The sequence below is a fragment of the Dermacentor silvarum genome, chromosome 11 (genome assembly GCF_013339745.2).
Source record: "Dermacentor silvarum isolate Dsil-2018 chromosome 11, BIME_Dsil_1.4, whole genome shotgun sequence".
Classification (NCBI taxonomy): Eukaryota; Metazoa; Arthropoda; class Arachnida; order Ixodida; family Ixodidae; genus Dermacentor; species Dermacentor silvarum.
The window spans coordinates 103,175,955-103,196,054 of record NC_051164.1 but is presented as its reverse complement, the minus strand read 5'-3'; the positions used below and the strand labels follow the sequence as shown (position 1 = coordinate 103,196,054).

Genomic DNA, 20,100 nt, shown 5'->3' with positions numbered 1-20,100 from the left:
AGCTGAAATTATAAAGAGATGGCACATGCGCCCTTCCTCTGTATGAAAGAAGGTAGGAAGGAACGTCGCTTGTGGATGCTAGTCGAGGCAAAGGGAGAGAGAGTGTACAATGGCAGTGAAGCTTGCGTCCTGGCAATTTTTAAAATTATTGCAGTAAAACACTCCCTAGACGGTGCCCTACAGCTTCCAGTCTATAACCAAAATCGAGGGAATACATACATTCTCACTGGTTTATAGTGAAAAAATACTACGCAGACAAAAAGAACTACAATGGTAGTATTTTCTTCTCGTGCATGCTGTGTAGGTGCAGATGCACGAGTCCAACTGCAACTCACCTTGCCATCCTTGCTGCTCTCAAAGGTGAGACAAATGTCAAGATCACTCCGTACCAGGCCAAACCCATTGCAGGAAGAGCCATAGAGCGTGAGCTTGGCATCTGCATTGGAGATGGATAGGCATGTAGTACAACAGTGCGTATATCGCATAAAACAAAAAGTCGACAAGGCACATTAAAACAGTGACAGTTTGGAAAAAGAGCAAACGGAACTTTTTCCTTCTGGCTACACTGCGCTGCGCAAGCTCATGTGCTGCGAGCCGACGCACACACTTTCGTGAAACCTCTGCTTTACGAGGGGCTGGACGATGTCGAGAGATTTTACGGTAATTCAGTAACAATGAATGAATGCAGCTTTTCAGCAAAGCCCACGAAAAGCCATCCTCCTACCTTTGTACAGCTCACGGATGAATGACTCAAGTTCTTGGAGAACCTGCTGACGACACGTCTCCTCCTCCGAGTCGGGAGAACACACATCTGAAGGTAAAAAAAAAAAAGCCCAAACTGTCAAAAAACTAAAGTTTTCTTTTTGCTGTGTTGACACTGCTCTAAAATATAACCATAATTTGAGAGTTCAACCTTTGCAAAACTTCCGAAAACAGGATAACAGCATGCAACTTGGCACAGAAAACACAAAACAGAACAAGTGTTTTCTGTGCCAAGTCACATACACAACCATGCCAACTCGCCCAAGTTTTGCATTTCTGTAAGCTAACAATTTTACGTAAACTAACACATTACATTTGCCTGCTTTACATGTTTTAATAGATGTACTCTATGAAACTGGTGATATTTTCTCAATGCACAGTTGCAGAAATTAAATTTTCTTAAAACGCAAAAGAACGATCTATATTTAGTCACTGTATTGCCTTGAATATCGTATTCACAATAACTGCAGATGGTTGTTGCATGGAAATGAAAAGGGCATATCTAGCAGATACACTCACTCATCACATCTTGACAGACATCGTTGAGTATCTTGGTGTAATTTCTTGTCATGTCTGGCAGCCGCTTCAGCTCAGGAAGCCGATGATCCGGACAGTCCTGCATTAAAGGCACTTCACTTAGTATTTGGCAAAATTTTCTAAGTTCATAGACGAGACAAACAGGGGGTTGTCTAACTCGCATGCAGGAAGAGCAGCGTAGGTGCATCAAGAAAAAAGAAAGATAAGAGACATACAAACCTCATGCAAATGCCCACTCTTCTGGCAGAAGGAGCAGATAACAGGAGGCAACTGAAAGACAGCAAAGGCACCAGTTAGACCCATAGCAACATAATAGGCACTGATATGTGCCTAGCTAAAAAGCAAATAATTTAAAAAGAAACGTATCTGAATTGGACGACAGCAACTTAAAGCAAACCATACAGTGCTCAACACGAATACACAACAAAGTTAAGGGGGGACGTGGCAAAGAGGCTGGAAATGGGCCGAAAAACTTAATGTTTATTTTTCTCATTTTCGCATTCCCGCTACCCTGCACCAATCTACCAATTTTGCCGTCACAATTCCGCTTATTTCACTCGTTATAACAAATAACAACAACAGCAGCACGCGCGTAACTGAAGTCTCTGTCCGTGCCATCTTGATATTGAGTTACATTTTTCTTATGCGATCTAAGGTGAGGCTGCACAAGCCGTGCTGCAGAAGACCTACTTGCATGTGGCACAAAACATAAGAAAAATAAAATGACAATGTTCTTGCAGTTCTCTTCAAAGCAACGATCATAGGAAACGGTACAGAACCACTCCGTTTTGGTTGGGTGTGAGCGCAGCTTTTGCCTTGCTCACTTGTTATTTTTGAAACACTACCCCCCATCCTCAGCTTATTTCTTGACAGCAAATGTGATGAGTGACGGCTCGCACAGGGTCAAATGCCTTTTGAGTTTAAGAGCATTTGATGCTGTATAATATGGCACAGGTTGGCAAGATCAAACAGCCAGTGGGAATTACTCAATTTTCCAAGTTAGCGAATACACAATCTCTTAGTATAACAGCATACTAGTATAATTTTTTACCGTTGACAATGTTATCGCTATGTTCCAACTTGTTAAAATAACCAAAATTTCTAATAAATGCATGTGCACATCATTATTTGATATTCAAAGCAGTATTCGATTCGTATTCGAAAATTCAGATATTCACACACCCCTACCAATAATCTAACAACATAATCGGTTGTTTACCTAATACCTCTGTTAAATACCTTTGTAAGTGCACCACCTGAAATGACAACTCAACTTTAACTATTTGTCAGATTTGACAATTTATGGTAGACTGGGGAGTAGGGAAAAACAAAACTCCGACTGAAGGTATAGTCGAAAATAACCTCCAGTGCTCCTAGCACATCAAACATTTTCACTTTGGTCCAAGTCGCCAAGATAATCATTAAATTATAGCAGCTGTGAAGACACGGAAGCTTCTCTCGAGTTTTCAATTTTTCGATCCGACGTATAGGCTGTTTTAATGATGTATCAAACAACTGTAGATGCTCACGAGTGCATGTTATTTTGACAATGGTCCTCAACTAATATTGAGTGCAGCTTTATTTTCCTTACCGTGGTTTGCTTTTATCCATCAGTGCTTCAACAGCATATGTACAAATTATTACGAGCAAACCCAGTCGTGCAGTGTTTTCACTCGCACAAGAGCACGCAGTCGATTTCCGACTGACCTTCGACTGAGGCTTGACCAACTGATCTCTTACATACTGAACACCTGTGCAAGTGCTCTTCTTCATTACTGTACAATATTGTGCAACACTCCACATTACTGTACATCACTGTATAGGAACTGAACAAGAAAAGCTGATTTAATACAATAATCAAATATGAGGCGGCTTCTGCATGCTCCCTGCCCTGACAATTATTGCGTCGTGAACCTAAAGAATGCAGTGAAAAACAAACCAGGAGCCTACTGCAATGAGTAAAAACATATGTTCCCTGTACAATAGGAACTTCCCCATTTGCACATTTGCGAAGCTACTGCTTTCCCGCATAGCAGGGTGATCACTATGGCTAATATTGATAGTAACAAATCTTCATAATTTTTTTTGCGTGATCTAACATACAATAGTTGGGATCTAGGCACCATGTGTATAGTATTTTGTATACAGTAAAACCTTATTAATATGACTCTCTTTAATTTGGAAAATCGGATAATTCGGACTCTTCCTCTGGTCCCTTCAGGCGTATGCATTATTTAATGCAATCAAACTCTTGTTGATTCGGACGTATTTGGCCACACATCGGTTAATTCGGACAACTCTTGGAGCTCGGTGAGCGGTAAGCGCCGCAAATGTGCGACACAAAAAGAAAAAAAAACAGCACTAGCGTTTCAGCAAAACAAAGCGGCAGAGCCCGCATCAGCATAGTCATCAGCAATGCCAGAACGCTTCAAGCCTATTCTTGTGTTTACGGCCACACACAACACCGCGTCGGCCACGTGCCTTCATAACGGCAAGATCGCCATCCATGATCAACCATCCAATAGCAACCGCGGTTTCATCTGCAGTTGTTGCGGCAAGCGGTAGTTTCGTTTTGACTCTATGCAAAGCTGATGAGGATGAAGAACAACGGCTATGGTGCAATGGACAAACGATCTGTTCGCGACCAGCGCAATGGTCGCGAACAATGGTCAGAAGTAATCTGGATGTGCACACAGTATTGAAAAGCGTGTCTCGGATGAAGGTGTGTGCCGCGGACATGCTGCGAAAGAAGTCGCGAGACCTTCGCCGCTGCGAGAGCCAATAAGTCACGAGATGACAAGAATTGCAGCTTCTGCACTGCTCTTGTGCAAAATAGAAACAGGTTTTGCTCATTCATTCAGTAAATAAAATCATGTTGACGTAGCAAGCATTTGTCACTCAGTAAATAAAAGCATGTTGACGTAGCAAGCATTTGTTTATTGTTTTCTTGATACCGTCAATAATTCGTGTTTGGTTAATTCGGATTTTTTTTTCGCTGCTGTGAAATCTTAATTAACAAGGTTTTACTGTATTTCAGAGCTTTCTTGCTTTTTTGAAGCTTCATATAAGAATTTCTAAAGACTTTCTGAGCAATTATTACTGCTACACATACATTCAAAACACCAGCAATCAGGCTATAATATTATGTATCCCAGTATACGTTGCGATTACTACGTCCCGAAATAAAATTTTAAAATGTAAATCACCAAAGATGAGCACATTTCTAATGGTAACAAAACAGTTAAGGTCTGGTTAGTCCCCAAAACTTAATGATAATTGAGAATAGAAGCCAGCCAGGAGTTTTGCCATACCCGTCCATTGGCCAGTGTCTTCCGCGAGAAGTTGTAGCTGAAGTCTTCAGCATTGCAGAGGTCAAGATCATCCAGAATCCGCTGAGGTATTGGCGGACCCGGCTTCACAAACAGTTGAACAGGTGGTGCTGGTGGCACAGCAGCCTGCTGCGGTGCTTCTTTCTTCTTGTGACTCTTTGACTTAGCAGGGTCAGGCCCGAGGTCTAGGTTGGTGATGACCTTTGAGACCTCAGCGAATGACAGATCTGGGTCGTGCTCGTCCGTGTCGTGGGCTGGGCCCGAAGAGCAGCTGCTGGCATCATCCTCATCCTCTTCCTCATCTTCATCGTCAGTCGCTTTGGCTCCGGCCATCTCATCTGTCGAGTCATGCCGTTGCTTTCGCTGTGTGGGGAAAATGCACGAGAAAAAGCAACGATTCTCAGTTCAATTGTCACAACACTTCGAGAACTAAGGGGCACATCAAATGAAAGCATTAGTCGAAGCCTGCTTCAGATGTGCAAATAGAAAGTTACTCATATGCACCAATATACTTAAATTTCGTGCACAAGAAACTGCATCGAAAGGAACAATATATAGGTGTTTAATGAATGCTGATTCAATATTGCAGTACGAGGGAGCGTCACATGATAATCTTGAAGCCTAGTCATAAAAAAAATGAAATGGAGAACTCCCGAAAAAAATGCACCATAGCTACGTGACAGGCAAGCGGTAGTTCATTGCGCCTCACGCAGTCGCCCATCCACCCTGCATGATGTGCTGCGTACGTGTGAGCATCTGTTCAATGCCATGGAACATTTACAGAAGGAACGCCGTTCCCTCTGCCGTTCCTTTGTAAACTTAACAAGTCGCCGCTACAGTTCCACCGACCCTTAACGAACGGTCGTGTTCCTCCCAAAAGGAACTAGTTCCATGAACGCTGCTCTGTACAACACTGCATAGTACCTTCGCAAGCATTTTTTCATGAACAAATCTTCAGGTGGGTCAAATTAGTATATAGTGAAAGCTCATTCATATGATTCTGCAAAATATGTTTTTCAGGATATGTTTTTCTTTCTTTTCCCAATAATACGATTTGGTTGGCTAATACGTAGGATGATACGCTTTATTTTCCGGTTCCCATGATTGTATCAATAAGATTCCACTGTATTAAGTTAGTGTACAACACTAATGAGAAACAAAGATCACTGCAAGTGCAACTTCCACCACTGCAGCATCCAGACTAAGCTTGTGCAAATATAAATTTTTCAACGAATAGTAATAAGTTTCGAATAATTTCGAAGCGAATAGTTTGATTAGTTGGATTTGCATAAACCTTGACAGAAGTGCCATATGCTGAAAATGTTTTTTTTAGTTCTTCTTTACTTGAAAAGAATGAAACAGTTTCATCCCTAGAATCCATGTAGTTTCAAAGTACTGTTATTGAGACATTTTCACACAAAAATGTTACGGAAATTAAGGGGTGCTATTCTTAGGCGATCACTTTAGGAAATACTATCACTTTCGCAAGATTTTGCATGATTCAGGCACCAGATGCTTTGAAGTAAACAACCGACAGCGTTCTTGGCAGTGTGCAGAGAGCAAGCTTGTTAGAGCGGCAGAGACAGTGTCGGTCGTATACAGCAACGCATCCATTATTAAGCCACGTGAAATCATGCCATATAATTTTTTTTTTCAGGTACGTATGTTGCTTGTAGGCAACACTCGTCAATAAACTATCAATTCCCCAACTTTGTGAACAAATACATTGGCAGTCCAGCTACTTTGTGCTTCAATGCATAAAACGGCATTTTGTCATACAAGTTAGCGGAACGACGGTGCATTTTTACCGCAAGTTTGATGGTGCATATCTTGAAAATGGTGTCGTCCACAGAATTATTTTCAAGTGGATATGCCTTGCAGCCTCACCGACTACAATTTGTAAATTGCAGTGTGTGCCGTAAGGTAATTATGAAATACTTAATTAGTGATTTTTGTTAATTAGTCGATTACGCATTTAGATTTCTCATGCAAGTAACGTCCGCCCTCTTTGAAGGGACCAGCTCAAGGACTAGGATTGTGCCATCTGCCACAGGCAATCTTTAAAAATTGCTTAATGACGTCACAGAAACACCTGGTATGGTGGTGCTGTTGACAGCAGCAATGGCCGAATGGGGTTACCAGTGTTTTGCTGGCTCATGGGAAAACATCAAGCCCAGGAGTTGCTTTAGAAACACTAATTTGCATGAATACAAAATTATCGCTCAGCAATTGCCAAGGAGCGTTGCCTGAAGCGCAGCGACAACTTCCTTTTGGGGCAGGGCTGCCGTCCACTGGGCCAAATTGAGAAGGGGCATCGAGCCATGATTCGTTCATGAATGTACAGCCATGAGGATGCCAAGGAGTAGGAACCCCTGCATAAAGCGCACCTTGTTATTCGCCTCTTCCTGGTCAGACTCGGAGTCGGACTCGGAGTTCTCGGTGTACATAGGCGGGCCTGGAAGGTGGGTGAACATAGGACCCGTGTGCAGTTGCGGCTGTAGGAAGTAGATGGCCGAGGTGCAGAGGCAGCGTTTGAAGAACAGGTACATTCGCTCGCTGGGAATCGAACGGGCAAGGTTTCGCTTGGACGAGTACGGGTCTGCAAGGCAGGCAAAAGGGGGACGCTGCTATGAAGATTGGCAGAAGCCATGCACGAGTATGCCACCATAAATGCAGCCAAGGTACAAATTGGGCCTTTTGGTCCAACCATAATTAAAAGAGCAGGATGGGATGAAAAAAAAAAAAAAAAACTGACAACTAATGGCCACTGTATGTTCCCCTTTTTGTTGTCGTCCTGGTCATGCTGTTCCAATCACAGACATGCCAACCTTAAAATTTGAAGAACACTACAAAGAAAGCCAGAACATACAAAAACTTGTTTGACTGTTCAAGACGGTGACTGTTCATTAAACAATTGCAGACTTTGTTCTGCAGGGACGCTGTGAACAGGCTCTCTGCTCCATAATTGCAGTCCATGCCATAAGGAGATCGCATTTTTTTAAAGTGTATTCATTAAGAGTCATGCAACAGTGGCTGTAATTTTGGTTGCCATTATACATCCATTCCATGAGTAGCTGCTGCTGCTGCAGGTAGGTACATATTAACGAGTGGGTCTGAAAAATCGGGCCCAAAAATTCAGTCAGCAACTGCATTTGAATTCTTTTGAAATTAGTTTTGCCCTAAACTAGGTGCAAATGAAAAATCGTTAAATTATTGTTGTCAATATGACATACATAAGCAACCCCTAAAAATCAGTCAGTTTACGATACAATCATAGTTTGAAGGTACGCAATGTCAAACTGCCCAATTGTCTGCTCGTTTGGTTATATCATTGGTTCCCGAACCGAGTTCCATGGAACCCACATATACCCTGGACAGCTCCACTGAATGCCTAGCACCCACAGATTTACACCTATGAGAAATGTGATGCAGCTGAAAGGGAATGCTGAATTAGTTTTTAGGTAACAATTACCATGCTCATCGAACAGTCAGCTAAATTGACAACTGCCAAGTTACATACATATGTTGAGTGATTGAGGCTTCTTGGATGCTGCTTGGCATTGTATTCAACCCTCAAAACCCACTTGTGACTTTTAGGCAATGTAGATGCTCAAAAGGACATCGCATTGAACTGCTTGGTCTGATGCAAATTTTTTAATGCATTTTTGAAGCTTCCCTACAGGTAATTTTTCTTTAATAAACTGTATGCATCTTCACTAATGAAACAACTTTTAGTATTTTAAACAAAACTTTCGTGTTACTTGGCTTCGGCGGTAGTATTTATTACATGTTAAGGTTGGCAGGTCTGCATGCTAAACACAAGCTGAATGAATATAACACAAGGAACACATAAGACAGCACAAAGCTAAGGCTAATAACTAAGTATGCATTTCACATAAGGAGGCCAGGGTTATAAGAGGGACAAATGCTTACATCTTTAGAACAGAATAAGAAAGACTAAACACGAAACAACAGGCACAAACGTTAACTTCCAACTAATGTTTAATGCCAAACACTTAGAATTCGTGCACAGAGGAACAAGGAAAACAGAACCAGAACTTTGTATTCCTTATTCCTGCATGTATAAATCCACAGTGTCTGGCATTAAACACCTATAAGTTGACACTGGCACTAGTGCCTACCAGTTTGTGTTTTGTCATCCTATTCCGCACAAAAATCGTAACAGTTATGGATTACCAACTAGCCCAAACTAATGTTTTGCTCGAATTAACGTTTTGCACAGATGCCACCCATGCTGAGAACCGAGCGTACCTTCAATGGCAATGTAGCGCTTGTTCCACTTTTTCTCCACAATGAGCATAGGCTGTGACCGCCTGATGCAGACCACACGCTTGTTGAGCTTAAACTCAGCGGAGTAGAAACGCAGGAGCTCCACCCACAGTTGGCCTATGCTGCGGTCGTTCTTGCAACTCCACCGCCCTTCCTGGTGAAGAAAAGGGCACAAGCATACTGAAAGACACATTAAAAAAGAAAAAAAAAAAAGGCTTCTATGCCCTGCATTTTTGCAAATGCACAGCATAAAATTGATGTGTTGATGCTGTGCCAAAAATGCAGCCAAAATATCTTCAATCTAGCTGCTACTACAGTAAACTCTACTCTACCGAGTGCTATGATAGCAATGCCAACAGAAGTTTTTCTCCTGACCAAGCCGCAAGACTTGTATGTTTTGCTAAAAGGTCACATAAAGGCAGCATTAGGTCATCAGCGAGTGGTGGTATCAGCAGCTTGTGCTGCAGGCATAAGTGCTTGCTTATGCTAGCTGTCATGTTCTGTCCAGGATACTTCGAAGCATGCTATTACTTGCAACAACGTATAACACTCGCGCGTCAGCAGACACAAAAAAGCTAAGCATAACAGCATTATTATTTTGGAAGCAATGCATTTTGTGTTGCAAAACTCAGTTTAATGTCATGCAAGCCAAGATATGCTAAGCACATCAATTTTCATGCAAGTATTGTAAAAAAAAAATGCTGCTTTAGGAAATTGAGAAAAATGACACTGCCCGGCAAAACTGGTGGTAACCAAAATCCCATTATGAGCAAGTCGGTGTGAGGTTGCTGGCTATGGCACATAGTTAACACAAGGCCATAATGAGAAAATGATGCAAAGAGCTTAGTGCCATGCAAGTTATTCTGTGCTTGAATCACTAAACAGTTATAGCCCTGCCGTTACGGCCATATTGGCATCTTTAGTCCACTTACCAGATCTTTAGGCTTTAGGTACGACTCAGATTCCTTGCTGTCTTTCATCTGCACAGTTTCAACAAAACAGTGGAATGTGATACCATGGCTCGCAAACCTGAAAGTGTGCGACAAAGACAGCTTCCTCATTTCATGAAAGAAAAAAAATTGTGATACACCTGAAAGTAGCACGAAGCCACAAAAGAAACCCACATGGGTTTCTCAGTAAAAAGATGGTTGATCAATAAGTTGATCCAACAGAAATGAGTTAGCATGTACCCTTTTTCAAGTTTTACAGCAGAAGAAAATTTATCTTGTTTTTGTCACCATTGAACCCGGCACTAATGCCTTTCCGGGACGATTGCTCTACCATCTTAGCTAGCCAGTAGGCTAGCAGATCACACAACGAGGCCGAATAACTAGACAACTTCAAGTGCAAGGTCACTGAATGCTGTCAAACGCAAGCCTTAAACACGGATATATAACGAAGTAAATATAACTACTTTCTCACCGATCTCAGTATGTATGCTCATAATGAATATTGGATAAAACGAAGGTATTTCCATCTCATATGACTTCGTTTTAACTAAGTTTAACTCTACAGCAAATCAGATTGGTGGCATCCCACAAGGTGGAAGTGGAACGCATAGTTCTGCAATCTGCTGGCTTCCCCACAAGCTCGCCGGCTTTTAGGGCAGAAAGCTAGGACAGACATTAAGGATACAACACGAGTGATGCTTGTGTTCATTCTTGTTTCTTGCACCGTAGGTAAACAGGTCACTGTGTCATGCCATCAAAGACACATTTCAGCCTGCACTTCAGCTGTATACAATTGAAACATAGAGAGCAGCTGGCCGGCAGAGTGAAAGGCGGTATACACAAGGGGAGACAAGACAGGTTGGAATGTAATATTGATGGTACCAACCTCGTGCAAAACGGGAAGCACAGCAGGCTTGCACTGTTGCAAAAAGAACACCGTCATGATGGAAAATGCGTGCGGCGGCAGCGTGCCCCGATCTTGCTGGTCCAAGCCACAGTGCTGCAAACAGAGCCAAAACTTGCACAATCGGCCCCAAGAAATGCGCCATATAGGATTTCCGCAGGCATGAGCATTACAGAAAATTGCTTGACTGGACTGATTGAAATTTACAAAGCAATACTTGGGCTACAAGGCCTACAGTAGAGGGCTCTAGACTAACTTGGCCACCTGTGGTTAATTAATGCGCGCCTATTTGTACGTGCCCAAGAGTTTTTGGCATTAGATTCCAATTGAAAATGCCATGATTGGGAATTGAACTCGTGGTCTCATAACCAGCAGTAGAACGCCACAGAGAATGAGCCACGGAAGCATAAAACTATGCTTCTAGGCCACGATCAAGCCCATAATACGAATACAAAAAGTAACACCTGCCGGGGGGCATTCTCCCAGTGTCCACCTAGTGGACATGTCCATTTTGTCTGCTGCTGAAATGAAAACTAATCATTTTACTAATGACATATCAGACTGGTCAAGATATCCATGAACTTGCAGCAAGGTGGAAGAGCTAAGCTGTAAATAAGGGTCTAAATTTAAAAAATAATAATAAAATGACCCTTTGCGTTGTGTTTTGTGCACTGTCAAGTCTGGACACAGTTCTTGCCTGTAGCCGTGAGCTAGGCTAGATGGCATCGGTTTATTTTGAACACAATGTGTAGAATGAGAGACTAGTTCAAGTCCCATCTCCCATCTTTGACTTGTCCGTCATGCTATGCACCTTTTTCAAAATGAATAAATCAGAAACACATATCATCTGCCAGACACAAAAAGTGATTATCCCAGTGAAGGGCATGGTGGTACCATCTATGCTAGGATGGCAAAATGCCTGCCACAACGATGACAAAATAGTCTAGTGTTCGACATAACTCCTGACAATGTGCACTTTTGATCTGTTTTGGAAAACCAGTGATCATCATCATCATCATCAGCCTATATTTATGTCCACTGCAGGACGAAGGCCTCTCCCTGCGATCTCCAATTACTCCTGTCTTGCGCTAGCTGATTCCAACTTGCGCCTGCAAATTTCCTAACTTCATCACCCCACGTAGTTTTCTGCCCTCCCCGACTGCACTTCCCTTCTCCATTCTGTAACTCGAACGGTCCACTGGTTATCCATTCTATGCATTACATGGCCTGCCCAGCTCCTTTTTGTTCTCTTTGTTCCCTTAATGTCAACTAGAATATCGGCTATCCCCGTTGGCTCTCTGATCCACACCGCTCTCTTCCCGTCTCTTAACGTTAGGCCTAACATTTTTCGTTCCATCACTCTTTGTGCGGTCCTTAACTTGTTCTCGAGATTCTTTGTTAACCTCCAAGTTTCTGCCCCATATGCTAGCACCGGCAGAATACGATTGAACACTTTTCTCTTCAACGACAGTGGTAAGCTCCCAATCAGGATTTGGTAATGTCTGCCCTATGCACCCCCAACACAATTTTATTCTTTAGTAAATTTCCTTCTAATGATCAGGGTCCCCTGTGAGTAATTTACTTAGATAAACATACTCCTTTACAGACTCTGGAGGCTGACTGATGATCCTGAATTCTTGCTCCCTTGCCAGGCTATTGAACATTATCTTTGTCTTCTGCATATTCATCTTCAACCCCACTCTTACACTTTCTCGGTTAAGGTCCTAAAGTGATGTGAAGTGATAATCCTATAACTCAAAGGGATCAAGCAAGTGGTTTAGCGAGCCATTTTTCTAAGCTCAGGGGACACAGCATTCAGTATACAGAATGCGCAATGTGTTCTCCACCTACACTAGCCCCTGTATTCTTAACAGACTATGTGGTAATTCACAGTGTTTACTGTAGCCAGGAACAATATAAATGCAGCGTATCCACTTCAGACAAGAGAAGGCAATGCTCTCCTACACTATACTAGTCGGGTACAATTTAAGAAGACAGGAGGACCCCCCCAAATGACCGAAGCGCGGCAGCCGCCTTTGCGACTAAAGAAATAGTCCCGCTGACGCTCGGCCCAGTTCGAAGCGTGGGCTGCCATGTTCTCCGTCGGCAGGGTCACCGGCCGTCAGGCTCATGACTTCAGTCTAGAATGCACTTCCATTAGTGGAGGCTCGTGCGCATCCGCCTTTGAGAGGCAAATGCTGCTGCCTTCTAAAGTTGTACCCGACTATAGGTGGATTCAACCAAGAGCTTTGATACAAGATTCATTTGTGAACGTATTTGTGAAGACTCTATAATCACCTTGGCCCACAGTCGAAAAGCGACTCCCAAAATTTTAACCCTTCTGTCGAGCGATGCATAGTCGTCGAGGAGCTTCGAAGTTTTCTGCGAGTTGGAGTTGTTGAGGCTGATCTCACAAGAGAGCTTGCTGTCGACCTCCTTGAAGCGTATCCGCGGCACCTTGGACAGGTAGTCCTTCGTCACTTGGCTGTACTTGGCTACAGGGACAAATGTGTGCCACAATGAATGTCAATGCACTAGAGAAGGAATTCTAAAACTGGTCTCGGGTGACCCCTCACAGTCTATGAAAACAAATATAGACTGTGCAATAACACCTCGCTAAGAACCCTTGATTGGATGGGTAACAAAGAGAGACAGAGCCACATGCATCCCATCCGAAGACATATCCATTCATGCTCAGTGGGACAATCAGTAAGACAGCAGAACAAGTGTGGGCTTCAGTGACCTCATGAGGTCAGAATGACAGCTGAATTAAGCAGTGTGCCACTGACCTCAGCATCTAACATTATGGTGGTTAAAGTTTAATGACAACTTTAACTGATATCTCGTGCTTCCTTTGTTTGGCCATTCGGTACATATTGTCGTCTCTTGCTGAAACATTTATCTATACATTAATGCTTCGCGACGTTCCTCCGCCTGCCAATTTTGTTTTTATCACTGCCCTCAGACTAACTACTCTAACTACTGTGTATGCATAATACGATTCAACAAAAGCTTTCACTTGAAACCGTATTCAAGGTGTGCTGTTACCAAGACCTCCTACAGTTATGCTGCACTCAAAGGGCAATGGTTAGTGACGAAATATACTTACGGCACTCCAGAAGGAGGTCACCCGTGCTAACAAAGAGCTGGGCACAGTCTGCTTTCCCAAGTGGAGACAAGTCCATGTTGACGTTGCTCGTCTTCAAGCCAAACCCATTCACTGATGAACCGTGCAGGTTGAACCTGGCATCTGAAATTGACAAAGCATTTTAGTTCCTTACCGAACCATATCAACATGCACCTACTGAGTTTTATACAGTCTACACACTGTGTTCTGCTCTAGCAGATGAAAATGACAGAAATAATTCACTCTTTATTTCACTGAAAACATATTCCAGGTAATAAGATCAAAATAACAGTAACAGCCAGAACCCCTCTAGATACATTTTTCACTGCGCCTGATGTCAAAGGACATATCTTCAAGAACGCTGAAAACACATATCATGGGCGCTGGACTTCCAGATGTTATCACATTATCAGGAAACATATAAGCAAGATCATATAAGTGACATCATAGGTTATGCCTGGGCAGTAATTGTTTGCTTAAGTACCAACAACTTGTGGGCCAACTATTACCAACTTTTGTATTCGAACATCCTATAACAAGGCTTGCATGGCAGAAACGTGCATGTTCAAGAGACAAGAAATTTCCCTCTCACCCGGTAATGTTGCCTTGACAAATGTTTCCAGGTCATTGGCTACTCTCTTCCGCAGTTCAACCTCCTCCACAGTCAAACTGTGCTCCTGCACAACCTTCTCGACCAAAGCACCAATTGCGTCACATTGGACGTCAACAGGGTAAGGAAGGTTCTTGACCGCCACCCGCAAGTCGTTGACCTGGGCCAACATTTTTCAATGAAGGTTCAATCCCAAGAAAATAGGAGAGAGGAAAATAGGTGCCTGGGCCCTCTAGGAAGAATACTCACAAGCTTCTTGGTAGCGTGCTGCTCCTGGTCCAAATGCTTTTCGACATACCACATGTCGTCGAAGTGGCGATGACAAAGGTGACAGTAAAACTGCGCCCTTGGGAAACGCTTGGATTTCTGGAAAGTGCAAGCAGTAAACGAGACTGATGCTGGTAATAAGAGGTGGTTCCGCAGCATACAAACAGCACCAAACCACGAATTCCTCAGCGAAGGCACGCATGTAACGATTGGTGCCAGAATAATGTCAAGGCCGTGGCAACAGACCCTCTTCTTAGTTCGTAATGTCGGCTTTTTTTTTTTTTTTTTTTCGCAAGGCAGTATGCCAAGCTTATGGTGGCATAGTTTCGCAATCAGCACACCTTATGAAATGGAAAATGTGGCTCTTGTGGTTAAACCACATGCCACAAACGAGCACAACCACATCATGCTACTAAGAAAGCACAGCTGCAGATTAAGACAAGGGTCTAACTTAAAATAGCAAGTTTTCCTCTTCATTCATGCACTAATGTTGAACCATTAGCCTGCCAAAGAAAGGCAAACAAATGAGTTTGAAAGATTACAGCAACAAAGGCAACTCAATGTGTCTGATTAGTGTCCCTTTAAATGTATATAACAATCGGACACACAGTAGAAAAAATAAAAAATTGAAGGGCAGCACTTACCTTTTTCAAAGGGAGAACTCTGTGCTGCTTGAATACCTCCAGCCTGTCCTCACATACACTGTAGCTATCATGACGGCCACCATTTCGGTGTGAAGATGCAGGACCTGCAAAGTTCAGTGCTTAAGCACATCTTGTTGCAACATTGTCTTGCCCAGATAAGTAGACTTGGGGGTGGAAAATGTATTGCAAGACACTACGAGCAGATAACTAATATAAAGTTAGTAAATTGTGGAGTTCAACATCCCGAAATTGCAAAGTGAGTTATGAAGAACGTCATAGTGGAGAACTGCTGAATGAGGAGGACAGAGAATGAAATTACACAGGACAGGCATGATGTCCCAAAACCATGAATCAACAAAATTCATTTCTGACCTCACGATTTTCTGAAGACGACACAAATTGTTCAGCATAGATGCATCCCTAAGCACATCTGGAAATCCACGTGGTCATGACAGTGAAGATAGAACTTCGAACAGCTTTTGTGCAAGGCAACTAATGATTTGTTCTCCAATAACTGTACTGCACTGAGGCTGTTCCTTTCCACCAATGATGGCAACAAAGAATAATTTAGATAGCTGTTGTGTTTGCTGGAAACTTGACTTATGCCACACAACGCATGAGAAATTTCATTTCCCCTGAAAGCACTTTAAAAGTATGTAAACTCGTCAGAAACATCACTACTTTTTTTCTGACTCGGCAATAACGTCTATAAATTCTGAAAACTATGCAAGGATATATTCGCTGACAGCATTGCACAGCTGAGTAGTAAAAGCTACAAAACAAATGCACATGTGAAAGGGCTGCTGGATAAGATTTGTAATTTCAGTGCCGTTTTTAGCACACTACAAAATCTTTTCTCGCTTTATTACCTCCAGCAAATTGGGAAAAACTGTGTGCTAATGTTCACGACAGTCCCTGGTTAAAAACTCTAAACTACACAAATATTCAAAAACAAGAGTCTGGGGGAACATGAAGGCATTCATTCCTACTGCCTCACTATGAATGTGCAGTCGTTCTCGGGCTACAGCCCAAGAAATGAATTGGTGCAACAGGCATTTGCATTGTCCCATTTTGCATTGACCACGCACTCCAACAACATGCCACTGTTCTTAGCACTCTCTTTCAAAGTACGCATTGGCCTGAATATTATGAGTGTTTTGATTATTCCCATCAGCAGCTTTACCCAAGTTGCTCTGCTCCGGCGAAGCCAAAAAGTTTGAAGTTATTGAAATTCTTGTTTTCATTAAGCAACTTCAAAATGCAGTAGAACATAACCAGCCCAAGAATGCTTTTGAGAGTTGTTAAAAATATCTGTAAATTCAAATAAGTTTGCATTATCACTAATCTACCATATTTTGCTGTTTACGAACTTGCATTGACACAAAACACTGGGCTTTTGCAGTGAAAAATTTAGCAGCCTATGACAGCAGTACAGGCCTTTCATTAACATCACATATCGTGGCCCACTGCTTGTGAATCCCACAAAACATCTCACCTAAGGCCTTTCGGGGTGGATTCATGCGGCGATTCTCATGCGATCTGGGCGAGCTCTCAAGAAACTGCCTCTCAAGGTCCTGTAGAAACAGAAAGGCCTTTTTGTCCGTTGCACAAGGCCAAGCAGTAGCATTCAACGGTACTTCTTCATAGACTTTCCGTGAACCCCTGCTGTTGTTCTTCGGGCCTGGCGACTTCCGTCCGGTTGCGACAGGCTTGGCTTTTTGCTGTACACGCTCATCTGCCTTTAACGGAGCTCCGCCTGCCCCAGCACCAATTTCACCCTGTACAATGCCGCCTCCTTCAGCGTCTATGTGACAGTCCTTCGAATTTGCAAAGCGTGTCTGCACTGGAACCTCCTCAGCGCCTTCCACGGGTGGCAGCACATTCGCGTCGTTTTCGGCCGACCTGAAGTCCCTCTTTCCAGTGGAGGCATTTTTCCGTCGCTCACGTTTCCCAGTCTTCTGTGGGAGTCGCGCCAGTTTCTGTCGGCAATCGACTTCGTCGCGAGCAGTGTTGCAGGCGGTGAATGCAAATGGGACTACAGATGATGTGTTCACTGATGGCAAGCCCTGTACAGGATGAAGCTGTGCTAAAGGCTGAGTGGGCAATGCAGCCTGAAACGGCAACGTGGGTGGTGGTCTGTCGTCGGGTTGCGCGACATCCTGCGGCTGATTTCGATTCGTGGAGGCCAGCAGGATGCGGTTCAGGTCCCGTTCAATCTCGAGGCACATCTCTCGCTCAGACATGGTTGCCATGTTGAGGAGTGGGCTGGAAGTATTTACAGAGTCACTGTTATTCTAATCAATCTTGAAAGAAACTGACTTTCAGTCTATCAGAGAATGACAACACTGCATCCAGAACAATGTCAGGGCATCTGAGGGTGCAGGAAGCTGGTACTACTAATCACAAAGTAAAGCTGCGAGAAAATGTAATTCACTCTCGCCATATAGTTCTGTGAATGCATGCATTGACCTTACTTTTAAAGATAGAAAACACCGTTTGGCTCCCTCAATGACAGCACTATGCTTCAAGTTGTGACAAACACAGCAGAGATAGTTAACAGATCTGTGCTCTTGACGTCTTGAGCGGCCTCCAACGCGCTACTTTATGAACGCCAACATTGCGAAACCGTGAGTGACTGCCGATGCGCGCGCGGTACGCGACAAGCACGTAAGTGAAATAAGGTACTCTACCGTAGCGCCACCAACCACGACAGCAGCACAGGACAGTCAGTGCAGGCGGATCCTCATCCTTTGCTGACGCATCCTCTGGTCATCAGCTGTGCACCGCCACACATGCAAATAATTTGACCGTGTCACCGCCCACCAAAATACAGAGACATATGCTGCTCCGCAATAATGCTTGCTTAAATGTTGGCAGAGGCCGAACGTCTTTTTTCATTTATGCAACATCTATCCGGGCTTACGGACAGCAGCGTCCGAATGAAGCTGATAGGTGAGAAATCTCGCGCAATGAAACAAAGCTATCTGCTATACTAGGGATGGGAGATAATGCGCAGGGGTCCCTTCGTGCCGAGCTCGCGGGGGGGACTCAGTTTCCTCAAAAACAGGTTCCGCTGTCACGACAAAGGGGCGCGAGGTTGTGATCTGTCACCGAAATGACGTCGATTAACGAGGCACGATGCGGCTAGAGCATTCAGACAACAGCATCAAACGCAGCCTTTTTGAAGATCTGCGTGGCACGCGAACACCACAGCGCAGCGTCCAGTCAGCTGCGTTTCTCGGAAAATGGGGCGCCCAGATTATCTACGCTGGGATGCTTCGTTTCACGGGGCGCAAAAATGGGTGTCCGGACATGAAACGCGAAGATTTGCTTGAAGAGCCTTACGGAGCTCGTTCACTTGCAGTCAGCACTTCCTTCGACGGCGGCGATTTTGGTGCACGCGAGTCCGCAATTTGACGATAAAGTCCCCGTAGTCACGGTGGTCGTGCATCCGCCATGTTCCAACAACGGGCACATTGTTACCAGACTGCGTTGGTTCTAACTGTCTTTATACAGCGAAAAATGGCATGCACGCTGTCCGCCATTACCGTACTGCCACAATGGGCGAGCACACCTTATACAAGAAAAGAACAAGACGTTGAAAAACTACTAAGAAGCAGACACCGGTGCCTGTAAATGGGAGATCTACTTAATTGATCGTACCAGCGTGACTGTTCAAAAATACTACGGCCGTGCAAGCTGCGCATTGACAACAAAACCTGTGCTCGCGATCGCGCATCTAATTCTGTAATTTTGACAGTGCCATAGCAAAAAAGAAACCTTTGCCCACTGTCCCGTCGCATTCGAACTGCTGCCGTTGTGCCCTTGATGCTGCTGTTGTCAAGGCGTCTTTAGATATGTTTGTTGGTTGTTGAGGCCTCAAAACAACACTGCCGGATGCGGCATTTTTCTTCTTCATTGTCCCTTGCACGCGGACCCACGCGCACCGCTCGAGTTACGCATGCCGCGCCTGGCGAAGGTGTTCGTTGTTTTTCCCAGGTAGTGCACCGATACCTGGGAAGCGCTGTTGCCGGGCGCTGGCTGTGACGTGATGGATGTTTGGCTGCACTAGCAGAATAGACAGCTTCGTGCGCCCGGGTGGTGCCTCTGTTGCTCTGAGCTTATGAAGTGCATGCACAGTGCAGCTGAATGCACAAAGATTTCGTGCTCACATATCGTAGGCGCACAATATGCACACATATATACCGTATTCGTATACGCACTATGCTCACGTTTTTACGAACACCTCAAATGCATGGGCACTGCCATATGTTCGAGACTGGACTGTTGCAGGAACACTGCCCGCTGACACTAACACGTGGAGCAGAGAGCACGTGCACTCAAAGAACGTTTACACCCTTTGGGGCGCATCTTGTGCCCAACCAATAAGAGTCATCTATCTTGCCCGGTGCCTGCAGGTCACGAACGGCATTCGCGTTATCGGCGTGGCATTGCATTCTTGACATAAAAGTAACGAGCGCAGAGTTTTCAAGAAAGGAAACGCAAGCAAGACAGATGATTGCCGTTTCGGCGCGAGATACGCCTCAAAGGGTAACTTTTCTTAGAGTGTAAAATTAAAATAATAGAAATTCTGGGGCTTTTACGTGCCACGCAATTAAAGCACTCACTATTAAAGCACTCACACAATTAAAGCAGTCACTTCTTGACAATGCATAGCAC

General features: G+C 43.9%; 2 protein-coding genes and 1 long non-coding RNA gene across 5 annotated transcripts in view; 2 read left to right on the top strand and 1 right to left on the bottom strand.

The window, feature by feature from the left end:
- Nucleotides 1–417, top strand: part of LOC119433169 (uncharacterized) — a 42,160-nt gene extending 41,743 nt beyond the window's left edge. The window contains exon 4 of the long non-coding RNA XR_005188291.2: nt 305–417. This is a non-coding gene — a long non-coding RNA (uncharacterized LOC119433169). The remainder of the gene's footprint in view (nt 1–304) is intronic.
- LOC119433168 (terminal uridylyltransferase 7-like) overlaps nt 1–18,919 on the bottom strand; it is a 40,205-nt gene extending 21,286 nt beyond the window's left edge. For 2 of the 3 annotated variants that reach the window (XM_037700301.2, XM_037700302.2), the window contains exons 1-17: nt 18,766–18,919; nt 18,111–18,196; nt 16,916–17,685; nt 15,421–15,524; nt 14,759–14,875; nt 14,492–14,669; nt 13,882–14,022; nt 13,071–13,267; nt 10,755–10,868; nt 9,851–9,898; nt 8,901–9,072; nt 7,016–7,227; nt 4,611–4,991; nt 1,519–1,569; nt 1,282–1,378; nt 725–811; nt 336–436 (exon numbers count right to left, since the gene is read on the bottom strand). In XM_037700301.2, the coding sequence (XP_037556229.1) occupies nt 336–436; nt 725–811; nt 1,282–1,378; nt 1,519–1,569; nt 4,611–4,991; nt 7,016–7,227; nt 8,901–9,072; nt 9,851–9,898; nt 10,755–10,868; nt 13,071–13,267; nt 13,882–14,022; nt 14,492–14,669; nt 14,759–14,875; nt 15,421–15,524; nt 16,916–17,672 (2,757 nt within the window). In that variant the 5' untranslated portion in view covers nt 17,673–17,685; nt 18,111–18,196; nt 18,766–18,919. The remainder of the gene's footprint in view (nt 1–335; nt 437–724; nt 812–1,281; nt 1,379–1,518; nt 1,570–4,610; nt 4,992–7,015; nt 7,228–8,900; nt 9,073–9,850; nt 9,899–10,754; nt 10,869–13,070; nt 13,268–13,881; nt 14,023–14,491; nt 14,670–14,758; nt 14,876–15,420; nt 15,525–16,915; nt 17,686–18,110; nt 18,197–18,765) is intronic. The other variant, XM_049659404.1, reaches the window with a different exon arrangement.
- Nucleotides 730–20,100, top strand: part of LOC119433392 (spindle assembly abnormal protein 6 homolog) — a 52,381-nt gene continuing 33,010 nt past the window's right edge. The window contains exon 1 of the mRNA XM_049659408.1: nt 730–817. The gene's annotated coding sequence lies outside the window, so the exon portion shown is untranslated. The remainder of the gene's footprint in view (nt 818–20,100) is intronic.